The sequence below is a fragment of the Lasiodiplodia theobromae genome (genome assembly GCF_012971845.1).
Source record: "Lasiodiplodia theobromae strain AM2As chromosome Unknown scaffold_56, whole genome shotgun sequence".
NCBI lineage: Eukaryota > Fungi > Ascomycota > Dothideomycetes > Botryosphaeriales > Botryosphaeriaceae > Lasiodiplodia > Lasiodiplodia theobromae.
In genome coordinates, this window is record NW_023336537.1 from 217,421 (window position 1) to 234,679 (window position 17,259).

The window sequence follows — 17,259 nt, forward strand, 5'->3', positions numbered from 1 at the left end:
GTGCCACCTTCCACTGCCTACTGCAATGAGCGACGGTGATGGAAGCGTGTGGAACCCACCTTTCCGAACATAGAGAAGGAGCGAGTGGGCGCGCGACTTCCTGATGTGACCGCTACCTAGGCAGCTGCTGAAGTGAATCGCATGCTACGACCTTCCTCCTCACTTCACCATCTACCCACGACGCACCGCGCCGCCGGGCTTCTCCACCAACAATCTGAAGCCCACCGGTAAGCACGCACTCTTCTAATCGCTGCGAGCCTTTCTTCCCTTTCCACTCAGCTCTGCCGATGCGACATGCCACGCTCGCAGATCCCGCACGGCAACCGCCCACGGGTGCCTGCAGGCTCTGAGCCGGCTTCCTTCGCGCAGCCTTCCAGACCTGGTACAAATGCGACGCGCTATTTGGTTGGGTCTTGATCCGCGCTGACATTTCATTCTCTTTAGCTCCACACCATTCGCGTCCTCTCCCTGTGCATGAGACTCACTACCGACAGCCACCCCCAAACTCGGCCTACGCGGTGACGAAGCAAACTGCTGTCGTGTCGGAGCAAGGCTCTCAACAAATAGACATGGATCAAACTGGAGAACTCGCGCGGCTTCGAGCCGAGCTTGCCGCTCTCAAGCTCAGCATCAGCCAGAACAACTCGAAGCCTACGGAAAGCAGTAGTAAGTCCCTCACCCTCCATACCTTATCTACCCAAAGGCTGACACCCCGGTTTCCAGAGCCGGTTATCCCCAGCCAGGCAGTCCCAACCACGAAAACCGCCCTGGTTGAGAACGACCCTCCTGATGCACAGCCTATCTCCACCTCCTTCGCTCCTGTGCCTGGAGGTCTTCGTGGATCTAGGTACGCTGCATCTGCTCCAGCGATCGCGCCTGTTTCACGCTCCCCGTTGGCCGACCACGATCTCGCTACGCGTGGAAATGTAGCTTCTGCCGAGAACTCGCACCAGAGCTCTGCTGCCTCTACAAGCATCCCCCATCCTCCTCGCCTTAATGTCAGCAACATCGGCGGCGGCGTTGCTACTGGTAGTCCGCTTACGCCTTTCACCAATGCTCAGCACCATCATTCCAATAGGTCTCTTTTGGGCCAGGATTACAAGCCTCCTACGAAGGAGAGGATCGCCAAGCGGGGTGCCGTCAAGATTGTTCCCACGAGCACGCCCACGACCACGGCCATGACCGCAGCTACTGGAAAAAGCATGGCTCTCGGCGCTACTGCCATTCATTCCAAAGAGCATGCTTCTGTGCAAGCTGAGGACCACAACCGCAAGCACGCGGATGGAAATGAGGCCCCAGCAGATGCTCACTGCCGCTACTACGCTGAAGTCAAGAAGGTTGAGGAGGGCCCTCTCCAGCGCGAGAAGGATGCCGAAGAGTTTGCTATCCATAATGCTCAAGCTCATGGTACTTCCGAGAATATGGCAATCGTTGCTCGGCCTAGCGACGGTGATATCCAGACCAACAAGAGCTTTGATGCTAAGAAGATCTCGTCGGGCTCTAACGGCCCCGATGCTGTGCGCAACGACTTCCTCGTCAATTCCGGTCGCCGCATTTGCATGAGCAACCTTCCCTCTGGAGCCAACGACAAGGACATTCAGGAGCTCGTCGAGAAGAAGGCTAATGCGGGGCAGTCAATGTAAGCTTCCCTTATGACGCACGAGGATATGTCCGGCCTTTCTGACAGCTTTGATGTTCACAGCGAAAGCATCACGATCTTCCGTCGTCCCAACGGACAGCCTGGCTATGCTCTTGTGGACGCGGCTAAAGACAAAGATGCCTTGCACATAGTCAAGTGGATGACTGATGAGAGGCTCTTTGGGTGGCCAGTCGATATGCGCATGGCGCATGAGCTGAGCAAGGGTAAGCTCTCCTAGCGTATTTTCTAGGTCTTGCCAGCCGCTGCGCCCACGTAGCATATCTGCTGCGAGTTCATTATCAATACGAGGAGCTCTTTTCCTTTTTTAAGCATTTCATTCATTAATGTCTACATAGAGGCTGTCGACAAGCTGCTTGAGACTGGTTCATCTACGTTGATGCTAGCCCACGAGAAAACCAGCATGGACGAGTAAGGCAATCCCCAATCATATCAATCCTGACATCTGGCTGACGTGTACATCAGTAGTGCTGGTCGGACAGTCACCTGTCGTTACTGGCTTTTGGGCGACTGCCGTAACGGTGCAAACTGCAAGTTCTTTCACGGTCTTGCTGGAGGTGGTTCTCCCTCGGACACGATGAAGTATTCCAATGCCCGTCGCGACGGCGTCCAACGCGCCAAGCGTAACTATAATTTCGACAACATCCCTCTTCGCGCTGAAGGACCTGGCGAGGAGTCTGGAGGTTCAATCTTCGGTACCAGCGTCTACCGCCCCACCGCTCTGAGAGTCATCACTGGCGAACCCTGAGCGCCGCATGGGCATCTTCTTCGGACAGTTTCCTGCGCAGCACAAGACAAGAAATCTCGGACTGTATGGCATCTCAATATGAGTAATTATCGGAACAGGGTGTAGCTAGTCTGGTTTCAGCGACGTGAATGGGCCAGGTGTCCCATGGCAAAGCCTCCGGTGACGTTGCGTAACATGCCACGACGATGAAGGGAGGAATTCAAGACAAAAAAACAAAAACGGGAAAACAAAACAACCAACCCCCCCCAAAAAAAACATTGAAGTTTTCCTTTTCTTAATAGAAGCCTTAGCCTCAAGGGAGAGACCCAGCTTTTCTTGATATCATAATGAAGCGTACGGACTGACAGTGAAGGCTTTCTTGCCTCGTGCTCTCAAAGACTGTCGGTATAGTAATCTACTCTTCGTTCGAGTAAGTGATGACGCTTTGCAGCGTTCTACTTAGGGTGTTGACGGAGCAGGAAAGGTGGAGGTGCACACTTTCCTAATCCGGCAGCGCTAGCCAGGGCCAAGTGCCCCCACCTTTGCCGGACCTGGCCGCCACTCCTGCGGAACGCTGCCACAACAGCCCCGTGAGCCCTTTGTTACCCTGGACGTTTGCTTGCTAGCCGGCCATTCTTTGGCGCGCTCTCGGATACAGACGCATTTGATTCCACTCGGACTGAGTCGCCTGCGGCTTCATCGGTCCGGAAAACTGTCGGTGGCGCGTGCTGATTGCGGAGGCGACCCTTCGGCGCCCGCCGCCTCCCTGCCACGACCTGTATTCTACTGCCGACGGCCTCCCCACTGTCGCCCCTGCCCACCGATGGATATATTCTCACCTTGCCTGCCTCCACTGACCGACTGCGGCTGAGAAGCGGAGTGCATCAATCATGCTGTCGCACTTCAGATCCCAGCTCATCGCCACCGCAGGCGCCTACAACCGTGGAGTGGACGATATCCGTGCGATGGAGTTCCCTATGCTCAAAGGTACCCAGAGCCCCATGCCCACGCTCCTTTACCTGTGGCTTACGGGCGCGTGCTACAGACTCTGTCTACCTCGACCATGCCGGCACCACGCTTTACCCTAAATCCCTGATCGATCGCTTCTCCGCTGACATGATCGGCAACCTGTACGGAAACCCGCACTCGGCGTCCAGCGCATCCCAGCTGTCGGCGCGGCGCATAGAGGATGCCCGTCTGCGCCTGCTGCACATGTTCCACGCCGATCCGGAAGACTTCGACGTCATTTTCGTGGCAAACGCCACTGCAGGCGTCAAGCTTGTGCTGGAGGCGTTTCGTGACCAACCCAGAGGCTTCTCTTACGCCTACCACCGAGAATGCCATACGAGTCTACTTGGGGTGCGGGAGCTGGCCAGCCAACACCGCTGTTTCTCCTCAGACGACGAGGTGGAGCAGTGGCTGACGCACAAGCCCCAGCAGGACATCTCGCCCGACGCCCCCGTGGAGCTTTTTGCCTACCCCGCACAGTCGAACATGAACGGACGCCGTCTACCTCTGGATTGGTGCGCTAGAGCACGAGTCGCTCAACTGAGCGTGAAGCAGGCCACATACAGCCTCCTGGATGCGGCTGCGTTTGTTTCGACTTCACCGCTAGACTTTCGCGAGTCTGAGATGGCCCCGGATTTCACGGTCCTAAGTCTGTACAAGGTGTTCGGCTTCCCGGATCTCGGAGCGATGATCGTCCGCAAGACGGCCGCCGCCATCTTCGAAAAGAGGCGGTATTTCGGCGGCGGGACGGTGGACATGGTAGTTTGTTTGAAGGAACAGTGGCACGCCAAAAAAGAAGAATCACTGCATGATCATCTCGAAGATGGAACCCTGCCCATCCACAGCATCATGGCGCTCCACTCGGCCATGGATGTGCACCAGAAGCTGTTCGGGAGCCTGGAGCGCGTCTCGCGTCACGCCATGTTCCTTGCAAAAAGACTTTTCGACGGGCTGTCATCCCTCCGGCATGGGAACGGCTTGCCCGTGTGTCAGATATACGCCGATGCGTCGAATGCCTACAGCGATTCCAAAAAACAGGGTCCAATCGTTGCTTTCAACATTCGCAACAGCCAGGGAGCATGGGCCAGTAACTTCGAAGTCGAGCGGTTAGCATCCATCAAGAACATCCAATTGAGGACAGGAGGCCTCTGTAACCCAGGCGGCATAGCCGCAGCGTTGGATTTGTCGCCGTGGGAGATGAAGGAGAACTTCTCGGCTGGGCAGCGCTGTGGAAATGAAAACGACGTTATGGGCGGCAAGCCGACAGGCATGATCCGCGTGAGCGTGGGAGCGCCGAGCACCACGACGGACGTCGACAGATTTTTGGAGTTTGTGCGGGAATTCTTTGTGGAAACGACAGACGTTGAGGCGCCATTGGCCGAGTCAGGGGCAAGAAGGGCAGACAGCAGGTTCTACGTGGAAAGCCTGGCCATCTATCCGATCAAGAGCTGTGCCGGGTGGAAGATACCGGCAGGCAAGGCTTGGGAGGTGCGCAAGGAAGGGCTTGCTTGGGATCGCGAATGGTGCCTGGTGCACCGGGGCAGCGGGGCAGCGTTGAGCCAGAAGAAGTACCCACGCATGGCCTTGATTCGACCGAGCATCGATTTGGAGCAGGGATGCCTCCGTGTGCGAAGTGCGTCATCGGACACGGCTTCAGAGATCTGCATCCCACTCTCCGCAGATCCTTCGTATTTTGCCGGGCCCAACGGACACAAGTCGGCGATCTCAACACGTGTGTGCGGAGACGTGGTAGCCGCGCAGCGCTACGCATCGAGCAGGGTTTCTGACTTCTTCAGCCAGGCGTTGGGGGTTGATTGCACGCTGGCGCGATTCCCAGCCGCCGGTGGCACAGGCGCTTCGACGAGGCACGCGAAGGCGCACCTCCAGCAGACGATGCCAGGCGCGTTCCCCGACGCGGCGCGGCCAATCCTGCTGTCGAACGAGAGCCCGATCCTGGTCATCTCGCGCTCCAGCGTTAACCGGCTCAACGAGCAGATCAAGGCGGGCGGCGGCAAGGCAGCCGAGGCCGAGGTGTTCAGGGCCAACGTGGTGATAGCAGAGCGGCTGCACAGCCGGCCCGGCGGCGAGCAGCCTTACGCGGAGGACTCATGGCAGGGGATTGCGGTGGGGCAGCAGCGGTTCCAGCTGCTTGGGGCTTGCCGGCGGTGCCAGATGGTGTGCATCGACCAGCAGGCGGGGACGAAGAACGAGGAGCCGTTCGTGACGCTGGCAAAGACGCGGCGGCGGGAGGGCAAGGTGTACTTTGGGCAGCACGCGTGCCATGTTCCGTGGCAGGCGGAGGGGTCGGTGCTGGCGCAGCATCCCACCATCTCCGTCGGCGACGCAGTGGTGCCGGAGTGAGATAGACGACGGGCGAATTGATAGCGATTGGACGGAAGGACGACGGCTTGCCGGCAGCTGTGGCACAAGCCGCACGGCAAGCCGAAGGGCGTGTCGTTTCGCCGCAGCCACGTGAGCTTCATTCGCTGGTGCAGGCCGGGCGGCTGGCGCTCGCAGCGGGTCCTAGGCGCAGCCAGTGGCATGCGGGCGCTGGACTCGCGCGCTTCGCCGGCGGCAGCAGCAGCAGAGCGGAACGACTTAAAACGGGCCGCTGCGCGCGCCCTCTGCCGGCACGCACTCGTTGTTTTGCCTCCGCTGCAAGGACGCCTACAAGTCACAGCTGCGCGGCGTCCATAAGCGCCGCACCTCACCGGTCACGCTCGCACTGGCCGGCCGTTCGCCTCGCAGGCCCCGCTGCTAGCCTACAAGGGCCTGTCCGGCTTGCATCACACCCCTCGCTGTTTTAACCCTCAGCTACGCGCCCAAACATCCGCCCAGCGGCACGCCTGACCACCCCCAAATATCACCACTCGCCCTCTCCAGGTGCCCGTCGACACTCCCGCACCCACATCGCCCGCCATGGCTGCCACCTCTGCGAAGCCAACTCTGCCGGCCCTCAAGACGCCCGTGTCGGCCACGTACCCGTCGGAGCTGCGCAGCCCGCAGGTTGCCACGCCGTCGATTGTCAAGCGCGAGGAGGGCGAGAAGACGCCCATCACGCCGCCCGCCGCCTACGTCGATTTCCTCAAGGCCCTCTCGCCTGCCCTCATGAGCCCCATGCCCACCGGCACCAGCACCAAATTCACCTTCGAGGAGAGACCGCCGACGTCACGGACGTCGTCAGCCTCGTCGGCAACCACCTTCACTTCGACCTCGTCTGCTGCCGACAAGCCCGCCTCGCCCGCCTCATCCAGCGGCTCGCCGCCGCCTGACGAGACCAAAGCCGCCGACGCTGCGAAGACGGCGGCAACCGAGATGCGCGTCACCATCCCCCCACCATCGCCTTTCGTTCGGCCCATGTCTGCGCGGACCCCACGCCTGCTCATCCCGCAGAGTCCCTTCTCTCCCGCCCTGCGCACCCCTCTGAGCGCGCGCTCGCTGCACTCGCCCTACAGCGCAACCATGAGCCCTGGCGCGTGGAGCCTGGACGCCAAGACCAAAGACACGCGCGCAGTCAGCGTGCGCCAGGTCGTCACTCGCACCGTCACCTACACCCGCACCCCGGTCGATGCTGGACATGTCGCCCCTCTGGACCCTGCGCCCAAGGGCAAGCGGAGACGAATCAAGTAGATGGCCGCGGCGCAGACGGTGCCGTGCCGCACGCGTGCGCTCTGCTCACGCCGCGCAGCTCCACCTACTCCACCGCCTATTCTGTCCACTTTGCCGCCATTGGCGAGCGGCTGACCGCTATCTCTCCCGCGCCTATGCGCATGGACAGTGCTATCTTCGCCTTCATTTTACCTATTCCTTTGTCCCTCATTGCCTTCTCCATAATTCCTTTGTTATTTTTCGGGGGTGGTTCCTCCGCCGAGGTGCTGCCTCTACTTTAGAGGAGGGAGACCTATCTACGACGTAATGGCTCTGACGAACTTTTGCTGAACAAAAAACAAACAAAATCTGCTCGGATGAAGTTCGACATATCACGCAAGCGGCATACTACTTCTACTCTTCGGCACTCTGCTTCTTGACTCTATTTGCTTCCGCTCTACTGGGCGCGAGACGTCGACACAGCACACATCCGGCTCCTTTTGTCGTCCGAGTTGCATAGGGTGGTGCCATTGGCTTGTTGTTACAACTTGTTGGGTGTCTGATCACAAAGTCTCTTTGGCCTTTTCCTTGGTTCTAGCGCCGGGCGCAGTGGGCGAGATGTGGGAAACATGGGAGGGCGTCAATTTTTCACTGTCTTTTTTGGGATACATATCTCTCGTGTACACGGGTCAAACATAAGTGGGCGCACTGGAGGCTGTCGTGCATACAGGGGATAGCGAGAGCAGGAGAAGAACACGGAGATGGGAATCAAAACAAACATTCCAATCCAGACGCGCTTCGTCGGTCGTGTGCAGAAAGTAAACGAAGAAAAGAGGAGCCAGTTTGCCGATGCGCCGGAACTGGGTCCGACAAGAGGGGCAACTGCTGCTTTCGATGCAGCACACCTAGCCGTACCCACAGCGCTTTCCTGTCTACAGGAAGAGGAAGGGAAAGAGGTGGCCGTTGTGTTGGCTCGCGTTAAAGCGGCGTGGTTTCTTTGCCGCCGACCCTAAAAAATGCCATCCCGGCGTCCTGTAACCTTCCCGTGGGAGCGAACGAATCAGCACGAAGCGCCCGCCGGTGGTGACGCTGGGGTGGGGAGGAGGGGGCAAATGAGAGCAGGGAACGAGGAGCTGCGCGGTTCTGCTGAACCAATGGCGTGCTAGCATGACCATTTTTAGCAGCCCCTTCGAAGAGGATTGACACGAAACACGGGGGGGACGACGAGGGGCGGCGGGTGCGTCGTTTGCTTGTGTGAGATCGTGCATGTTCGAAGCGCCCGGCCTCCGACCAATCAGGGCTTGCTGCTCTGGGGGGGCGGGGGATGGTACAGGTACATGCTGCACGGGCCTCCCGGCACCCCAGCGCGTGGGCGCTTAGAGCACAAGGGCGCTTATTAGCCTCACACCCCGGCTTTTAGTACCGTGACCTGCTTCCACTGCGGCTGCTGGCTTGCAACAACCTTCAGCACAACATGCAATAGCAGTCGGGCGCTCCAGGGGTGGTTTTACCGGCCGCCACCTCGCCTGTACAATCAGCCGGCAGGCACCTATGCTTGACTTGATTGATTCGGAAGAGCCGACCGCATTTTGTTTGTTCAGCCCTTCCGCTTTTTTTTTTCTCGTGGCTTCTTCGTCTCGCTTTGCTTCGCCGCTGCCTCACGTAGCGTATGCATCCCGGTTCGCATCGATTGATTGGCTCAGCGCCCATGGTGGGTCGGCTTCGAACGATGACCATCGCCAACGATTGGTCGGCCACACGCAAAGTCTCAGGAACGAGGGCATCCATGCCGATCAGGCACGCTAAACTTCTTCTCTCCAAAAGAAACAGGTTTCAGCCGTGATAATGCTCCTGCGCGGACGCACAGCCTCAGGCATCGGAACGCGGAGGGAAGACCAAAATAGAAAGAGGGCCAATAAGCACAGGGCAAATAAGAAGTTAACGTGGCAGACCCTTATAAGATCGTCTTGCGACTTGCGTGGACGAAACGAGCACCGTGCACATCACACTCTTATTAGTGCTGACAATGAATCGAGTTTCTTTCTGCGTGAGCACATTACCCATCCGTCCTTACTTACACCCGCCTGTCGACAGTTAGCCTGCTTATGGGTCCTGCTATGATCATGGCGGTGGTAGTATGTGGGTAAACGTGGAGAAATAGAAAGGATGCATAGCCATTAGTCTTGGCCGGAAAGTAGACAGTTGTGGAAGGTCAATGAAGCTCTCTTCTCGAGTAAGGTAAGCACACACCATTGGATGTTAGCACTAGGTAGCTCTCGTCAAAAACGGACCGAATGGGACTTCCTTTCTTTTTATCATCTGTTCGTTTTTCACTTGCGATTATAAGTTCCTAATGGTGGCGTCTATCTTGACTGCCCCATTGCCTCCGACCTATCAGCCCTTGTAGAACAGATGAAAGCAGGCTTGAATGCCAATGTCCTCTTTCATCTCTCAGTTAAGACAAGAGCACCCCAGTAGATTATTTTTTTTATTTCACTTCTTCCACAACGAGGATGACATGCAGCCGTCAACACTAAACCCCTTCTTTCCCAAATTTAAGCCAAAAGCCCGTGCGATCGTTCCGAGCCGGACCTGGGTATCAACACGCCAAAACAAAACAAAAATTACATATAAAAAGGAGAGATGTGCCCAATGCTCGTGTCAAAGATCGAACCTAACGAGCCCCAAACTTTGTTCGTGCCTGACATCCTTAAACGCCAAAGTTTTAACGCCTTGTTATTGTTCATCACCGCTCGTATCTCGGTAGGTCAGTGGGGTGCGTTGAAGGAAAGACGTATTCCTCATCCGTGAGCACAGGTGCCGAAGGGGCGAGAGTAACAACTGGTGGAGCGCTTGGGCTACTGTCATTGTCACCCGCTCCTCTCTCGTTTAACACCTCGTCTGGTGCACTCCTATCCATTTCAAGCCTCCTTCGTGCGAGTTCGTGCTTGTCATCCGTGGCTGCGGGTTGAGAAGAGTGACTTGGTTCTCCTTGCCTTTCTTCATACGTTGGAGCGGCGGTCTCCTCGGAGGCGGTTGGAGATGGTGGCCCAAATGCGACCGGCGGAGGGGCGGAGGGGCCTGCAACGTCTGCTGAAGATGCAGCCTGATACATCATACTAGGCCTTTCCTCCGGAATGACGGGTGCTGAGGGCACGTGAATCGCGTCAGCTGCGGAAGAGCCGCCTTCTACTGGTGGCTGGCTGGGCATCAAACGTGCTTCTGCACGACGCAGCCGTTCTTTTTCAGGCAGTGCATCTTCGTTGGTGAGGTCTGACACGGGATATGTCGGATGAGCGTAAGGGTGCGGTACTTCTTCACTATAACCTTCGCCGTAGAGAGGCTGGCCGTAGTAGTAATTGTCTTGCTCGGTCTGCAGAGGGAGCGCAGCTTGCTGCGATGCGTAGCCTGTGAGCTGAGACCGTTCCTCATTCAGATCGTTCACGTCTCCATTGACGGAAAGAGGGTGGTCAAGTTCGTTGTCGGATGTTGCTCTCCGCTTTCCTTTTCGCCGGTCACTGTCCCTAGTGCCAACTATCACCTCAAACACGCAAGACACGACGCCTTTGTCCCTCCGCAATGGCTCCGTGTCCAAAAAATGGCCTCCCCAAGCCGAAAAGACGCCAGAGTTGGTATCCTCGGCTTTGCCGAGCTGTGGAGCACTGGCGAGCATCATGCCCGAATTAGAAAAATACTTATCCAGCCCGGTGAGTTTTCCTTGAAGGTCCACGACAATCTCGACGTAATATTTGAAGGATATCATCGCCCCGGGAACGGATGTGATGGAAGGAAAGGCGTCGTCTGGCACGCGCACTGATGCTTTCACTTCGGCAGTCCGTGTGCGAGGGTCCACGATCAGAGGCGCAAAGGACTGGGCGAGATCTTTCCGGAAAACATGGCTGGATCCAGCAGAAGAAAGAGACAATCCGCCGAGGCCCGTCTTCGATTTCGGGTAGTAATCCTCGCTCGAGACCTTCTCGCCTTTGGCATTCATTACGACGGGAATCGCGGGGTGCATGTCCACCCGGGCTTGCCGATACAGAGTGACGATGATCCCGCGCAGATTTTGGACGTGTTTGGTATGGCTGACACATATTTTCAGCGGGATGCTGTCGCCGCGAAGGAAGCCAGCCTTCAACAACTCGATGGTAGCGGTGATGGGCTTCTTGTCCACGAAGACGCTCTTGCTCGAGCCCTGCTTACCGCTCTCGGTCCCTCTTGCGGATAGTGCGCCCGACGCGTTGGAGGAGCCGCCTTGGCTACTACTAAAATGGCTTTCGAAGCTCGTGTCGCTGGGGGCCGGGCTTCCCGGCGTGTCGACCTCCTCGCTGAGCTCCGAGACTCGGCTGCTGCGAGAAGGCTCGGTCGGGGGCTGGCCGTTGGACTGGTCGCCGCTGGAGCCTTCGCCGTTGGAGCCCGAGCCGGTGTTAGTGCCCTTTTTGACCTTGCTTTTCGCCCTTGACCGGCGGGACACGCGTTCGAGGGTGACGATTCTCGGCTTGGGACGGATCAAGGGAGCGATGTCTATGCTTTCGATCAGGTAGATTTTCCTGTCGCAGGTGGCAGTGGGCATGATGGTGGTGGGACGGGTCATTGTTGACGTCAGCATGTACGAGATGGTGCCTCGCTCAAACTGGGCACGGGTCAGCAGCTTGCACACGGGAGCGCGCGGGACAACTCACATCGATGCTGCTGGGGAGGCCCTTGCTGGGGAACTCCAGCTCAAAGTTGAACTGGTAGGTTCCCTCGCCAAGACGACCCTCGCCGCACAGCACGACCTCGTCCTCGAACAGCGAGGCGAAGCCATTGCCGAAATAGCCGCCGATGCGGCTGCCTTTGCCGGTGGCTATCGCCGAGTAGTGCGAGCGGTAGCCGTCACCGGGCGAGTTGGGGTTCTTGTAGACCTGGACATAGCCGTGCAGCGACACGACGATGTGGGTGACGCGGATGGGCTTGACGACCTTGAGGATGACGGCGCCGGTGATGATGTCGCCGGGCGAGTACTGGCGGTGCGGGTCGTCGGGCTTGATGTAGAACTCGGAGATGTGGCGGGCTTTGGAGCCGAAAAAGGGCGACTTGATTCTCAACAGCAGCGACCTGCCCGGGCCCGGGGACGGCGACAGCGACGTTGTGGGGGATGCGCGAGCCGTACTGGTAGGCATGCTCGGGTGCAGGTGCTCACATCATGCGGCGGAGCCCAGGACGAGATGGAGCGCGGTGAGGTGCGCGGCAGGGGGCGGCAGCGGTTTCGGCGGTCGCGGCGAGGCGGGCTGGGGGGCATCGCACGTCAGCTTCAGCACAGCAGCAGTGCAGGGCAAGGTGGGGAGGGCGTACACAGCGATGGTGGTGTTCTTGGCTCGCTGAGCCTGAGGTGCCAAGATGCGGGACAAGACGAAGCGGTGGAACAGCGCAGGGGCAGACGTTGGCGGTAGATGATATAGGGAGGGCCTGGGGCGGCGCAAGGGTGGCCGCTTGACTTGTGACTTGTGACGAACGAGAGGGAACGCGGACTAGGGGGTAGCTAGGCCGTGCGAGAATCAGCCAGCGCAGCGCGCGCAGCGCAGCACAGCGCAGCCAGCCCGCCAGTCCCTGACGCTGTCAACCGGCCGCAACAAGAGGGCGCTGCCCCACGACCCGCGCCCGCTGATTCGCCAGCTAAATCCACTCAAGCCTTCGCCAAGCATCCGATCCCACGGGTCGGTGCGGAATGCACGCTGCCAGACAAAGCGTTCCCGTGCCAGCAGACATTTCGTCGCTACGTACCTCTACTACTGCCCCATCCTGCCTTCCGCCGCCTCCGCCCGCAGGAACCGCCCGACTTCCTCCTCCACGACGCCGCGCCCCCTCGCCTGCCGCTGCCCGAAGAGACAGCTCCACACGTCCTCCTTGCTGACCACCTCGCCCCCGCCCTTCTTCTGCACCAGCAGCCTGGAAATCGGCGCCTGCTGCATCTCGAGCGTGTTGGCCGCATCCAGCTCCTTTTCTTGCAGCCCCGGCGTTGACGAGCCCGACCGCCACTTGCCCTTCGCCCGTCCTGCCATGTGCTCCAGCCGCCGCTGCACGCTGATGTCGTAGATGTTCTCTTCCACCGTCTCCACCGCCAGGTACATGAACACCGTCGTCGGCCGCTGCTGCCCGATTCGGTGGATCCGCGCAATCGCCTGCAGCTCGATTGCCGCGTTGATGAGCGGCTCCATCAGGAAGACGTACGACGCATTCACCAGGTTGAGCCCCGACGCGTCCGATTTCGCGTCGAGGAGGAAGCACTCGACGCTGGCGTCCTGCTTGAATCTCTCGATGCTTCCTTTCTCCGCGATGTTGGCGAATCCAATCTGGAACTGCCGGAACGCGTCGCCCAGCACCTTCAAGAAGTCGCCGTACTGCGAGAAGACGACGCTCTTGGAGCCCGGGTCGTTCTGTCGGATCCACAGCAGATGCCGCGCCAGCGTGTCGATCTTGGTGCCAAACGACCCGTTCAGGTCGAATGACTTGATCTCGTTCATTGCCGACTGGCTCAGTTCGGTGTAGATGGACGAGCTTCCCGACCCGGGAGACGAGTGCCCGTCTAATAGCGGCGTGGCTTGGCGTTCCTCTTGCGCACGCAGCTCCTTGGGTTTGTACGTGATCTCGTGGAAGTCCCGGCTCAGATTCAGCCGCCGTTTGCAGAGCGGACAGGTATGATGCTGTCTTGCCCACACCGTGAAGCATTCCTTGCAGTATTGATGACCACACACTGTAAGCACGCCGATGTCGAAGTCGCTCTGGCAGATGACGCATAGCCGTGGGCCATCTTGCTCGTTCGACTCGCTCTTCAGGTGGAGCAGAAACCTTTGCTTCGTCTTGAGTCCTGCCAGCCGATCGGCTGTCCTTTTCTCCTTCAGCTCCTGGGCGCGCAAGGCTTCCCTGTCAAGCGTTTCATCCAGCTCCTCTTTGTATGGCTGAAGCTGATCACTGAGAACCTGCAACTGCCTGTAAAATTCTACCCGCAGGTTCATGCAAGTCCGATACGTTTCGAGCTCCTTTTCCAGCTCGACCAACTTCTTGATCTCTGCATTGAAAATCTTGCCCGTATCTTCGAGTTGCTTCTCCGCAAGTCTTAGCTCTACGCCCGCTCTCGCGTTTCTGCTCTCCGAAGACCACTGCAAGGTAGTGGCTAGGGACCGGGCTTCTGCAATGATGCCCCTCAAGGAATCGTCGGCGTCGGTAGGCTTAAGTCGATCGCGCGTCGCAGCCAGCTCCAGCAGTAACTCGGGCGCCGGGCCATTTCCGTCTCTGGCTTGTTTTCGGGCTGCATTCGTTTCCTCGTCAATAAAATTATTCGTTTGGCCTGTCAAGAAGCGATGCCTGTCCGCAATGATAGCACGGAGCATGGTGATATATGCCTGAAGTTCATCTTGAGCCTTCGTGCTAGCTTCATACTCTTCGCCAGTGGTTTCTTGGTCGTCCTCATCGACCAGAGGCATCAGCAGTATCCGGGCAGCCTCTTGCCGCCATTCATTGAGTCGAATGCCTTGCTCGTTGAGACCTTCGGCCAGACGGTCCATTTTCTCCAGGATCCTTTGGCTCTCTATGCCACCATGATCATCGGGGATAGGGATCTCCGTGATCGGAGCCTGGGTACACCGTCAGCAATACCGATTGGAAGAGAAAACGCCTCTCGAATAATATTGCACGTACCTTGGCCTGAGCCTTGATCTTTCGCATGACTCTTTCTGCTCTGTAATGGCTTTCCCGCAGCAACTCCTTTCTTATCACCTTCGCCTGGTCATAATACTGCATCTCAGACCTCTCCAACTCCCTGAAAGCATCCGATTCAGGTTGTGTCAGGTCTTCGTTGGTCTTGATTTGATAGTACGCAGATGCAACGTAAAATGTGCAAATGTGTTGGACCTCGAGCGCAGATCGGAGCGCCTTGCGCAAGATAGCCATGCGACCATTTTTCTTCCCATCCTGGTCTTCCTCTTCGCTCTCACCCTCACTCTCCGCCTTCGGATCCACTTCTAGCCCGTCAGTTGAGCCTGCCACTCGGATACGCAACTTTGCCGCCTCTTGGGCTAGATCCCGGCGAGCGTCAGTGACGAACATCTCAGCTTGCTTTAGGGCATCGCTGTAAATATCCAGTGCCTTGAGACTACGCTCAGGGTCGTTCTTGGCAAACCCAAAAATGTGGCCGCGCACTACCTGAGCCAAGACATGCTCCCGTTCTTCCGTTCTGACAAGAGTGTCGTTTTGCTCGACCATGACGTCCAGAACTTCATCGACCGTTCGCAAAGGCGCGTTGCCACGTCCCAAAGCTCGACGATTGCGCCCACCAACTTGTGGATGGAGACAGGTCTGACGAAGGCGGGTCAGCCAGCCGCGCAACTTTTCCACGATGCGCGGATCCTCCAGATTAAAGTCGTCTCCCATCGGTTTCCCTTCCGGGCTCAACCCACAGTCCTCGCAAAGTTGCTGGACCAGATGGCTGTAATTCTGTTCTTCGATCGGAGTGAAGGGGACGAGCATGACGATCCGTTTTTGGGGCGGTAGTCGAAGCTCTTCACGAACTTGGTCCTTCGTATGGCGCAAGGCAATGGTCGAGAAAATTTCGTGGAAGCTCTTCTCATCAATACGGCTCCACAGGGGCTTGGAGCTGCAGAAGGGCTCGAGACGAAGGAAGACGAGGAGCCCGAGGAGGTCTTGGACATTCTTCCTCACCGGGGTTCCGGAGACAGCCCAAGCGTTTACCCGTGGGATCACCCTGGCCACCGTTGCGGCTTGGCTAACCCCGCTTTCTATCATTTGCGCCTCGTCCAAGCAACACCTCCACCACGAGATCTGGACAAGCGGGCTCCGCCGGGGCTCGTATTGTTTCTGCCTACGCAGATCGCGTTTGGGGGCTGTGTTCGCGTAGTGGATTTCTCGAGACAATATGTGGTATGTAGTGAGCACTACATCGTAGTTCAACAGTTCTTTGACCATGTCTGAGTCTTTATGTTTCTTCGGGGCCGTAGTTGGTGGCATCCCTCGGTAATGGAAGACCTTGAGTTGAGGGGCATGGGTGTTGATCTCTCTTTTCCATTGCTCCAAGATCCCCGGCGGGGTGATGATGAGTGTTGCGCCGCTAGCAGCAACTTCAGACCCGGTATATCTATCAAATACGGTTGGATGTTGAATTGTACGTCGGTGAAGACTGATCAATGCAGTGAGCTCAACCGTCTTGCCTAAGCCCATCTCTTCTGCAAGGATACCCCGGTTGCTGGCCGTTTCATTGTCCGACAGCATCGAGAGATCGCTGATTACCATTCTGCGCAGATGACTCACGTAGCAACGACGCCTGGTGCAATCAAAGCCAGGCTCGAAAGACAGCGCAGGGCGTCTCGATTGGGCATGCGCGTCATCTAGAGGGACAACATTCCCCTCGCTCAATTTGACAGCCTCGCGTTGCAACATCCATTGGACAGATCGGCGTTGAAAGGGGTAGAGGGTGCAGTTCAAGAGGCCCTTCGGGATGTCGGGTGTCTCGCTGGAATCCGTAGGTGGTACATGGACGCTCTCGTAGAAGGATTGAATATTCCACGGCATGTCGGATGGGCTGGCTGGAGGGAAGTAATACGATAGCACTTCCCTTTCAAGCGTGGCGACGACGCTGTTCGACCGGCTACTTTCCTCGCCATCAACCCCCATTGCCCACAAGAGCTGCAGCTCCAAGCAAGGGTGTGGCGCGCCAGAAGAGCCCGGGGAAACGGTGACGTGCGTGGATAACAGTCGCGACACCGGCTTCTGTCTCATGGTCGAAGACGCCATAGCCACGAATCTTACAATAAAACCTAAGTGCGAGAGCAAGGGATCGCACGGCGACTGCATTGCGAGGGTCACGCTAAGGGTTGTGTTCGGGGTTCCATTCGAGAATTGCAATTGCAAAGTCGAGAGAGAGGTTAGCTCTGCGCCGGTGATGATGAGATCTCGGGCTTGATCGGTTGTCGCGAAGGCGTGCTGGCCATCCTGAAATACCTAATCCTCGCTCAGCGGAAGAGCAGCAGAGATGGACAGCATACTCACCAACTCGAACCTAAGGTGGCTGAGACAGATATGGCCTAATCGCCTATCAAAAGATTCTTCTGTCGCGATGGAATTTTCGGCACTGACGCGCCGACGCTTGCTGGGAGGCTCTCCGGAATCCGACGGGTCGCAATGCAGTGGCGGCCAGCAGTAGTTGCGAAATGTGGCCGCAGCATGTTGCGATGCAGTTGGAATCGGCCCTTCCGATGACAGCAACTCTACCGCCTGGACATCTGCC

The 17,259-nt window shown here is 57.8% G+C and overlaps 5 protein-coding genes across 5 annotated transcripts; 3 read left to right on the forward strand and 2 right to left on the reverse strand.

The window, feature by feature from the left end:
- Positions 1–294: 294 nt before the first annotated feature.
- On the forward strand, positions 295–2,405 carry LTHEOB_12044 (Nudix hydrolase; the record flags this gene model as incomplete). The annotated part of the gene is made up of 6 exons (XM_035508868.1): positions 295–382; positions 445–666; positions 724–1,639; positions 1,703–1,863; positions 1,996–2,068; positions 2,123–2,405. 6 exons carry the CDS (start codon positions 295–297, stop codon positions 2,403–2,405), a joined length of 1,743 nt encoding a protein of 580 aa, XP_035365457.1.
- An 869-nt stretch (positions 2,406–3,274) lies between these two features.
- Positions 3,275–5,753, forward strand: LTHEOB_12045 (Molybdenum cofactor sulfurase; the record flags this gene model as incomplete). The annotated part of the gene is made up of 2 exons (XM_035508869.1): positions 3,275–3,371; positions 3,430–5,753. The coding sequence occupies 2 exons, from the start codon at positions 3,275–3,277 to the stop codon at positions 5,751–5,753; spliced, it is 2,421 nt and encodes an 806-aa protein (XP_035365458.1).
- A 558-nt stretch (positions 5,754–6,311) lies between these two features.
- Positions 6,312–7,022, forward strand: LTHEOB_12046 (uncharacterized protein; the record flags this gene model as incomplete). Its single annotated transcript, XM_035508870.1, has 1 exon — positions 6,312–7,022. The coding sequence occupies one exon, from the start codon at positions 6,312–6,314 to the stop codon at positions 7,020–7,022; it is 711 nt and encodes a 236-aa protein (XP_035365459.1).
- Positions 7,023–9,726: 2,704 nt separating this feature from the next.
- LTHEOB_12047 (Arrestin-like protein) lies at positions 9,727–12,142 on the reverse strand (the record flags this gene model as incomplete). The annotated part of the gene is made up of 2 exons (XM_035508871.1): positions 9,727–11,613; positions 11,663–12,142. The coding sequence occupies 2 exons, from the start codon at positions 12,140–12,142 to the stop codon at positions 9,727–9,729; spliced, it is 2,367 nt and encodes a 788-aa protein (XP_035365460.1).
- A 606-nt stretch (positions 12,143–12,748) lies between these two features.
- On the reverse strand, positions 12,749–16,544 carry LTHEOB_12048 (Snf2 family helicase; the record flags this gene model as incomplete). Its single annotated transcript, XM_035508872.1, has 2 exons — positions 12,749–14,593; positions 14,658–16,544. 2 exons carry the CDS (start codon positions 16,542–16,544, stop codon positions 12,749–12,751), a joined length of 3,732 nt encoding a protein of 1,243 aa, XP_035365461.1.
- Between the last annotated feature and the right edge of the window lie 715 nt (positions 16,545–17,259).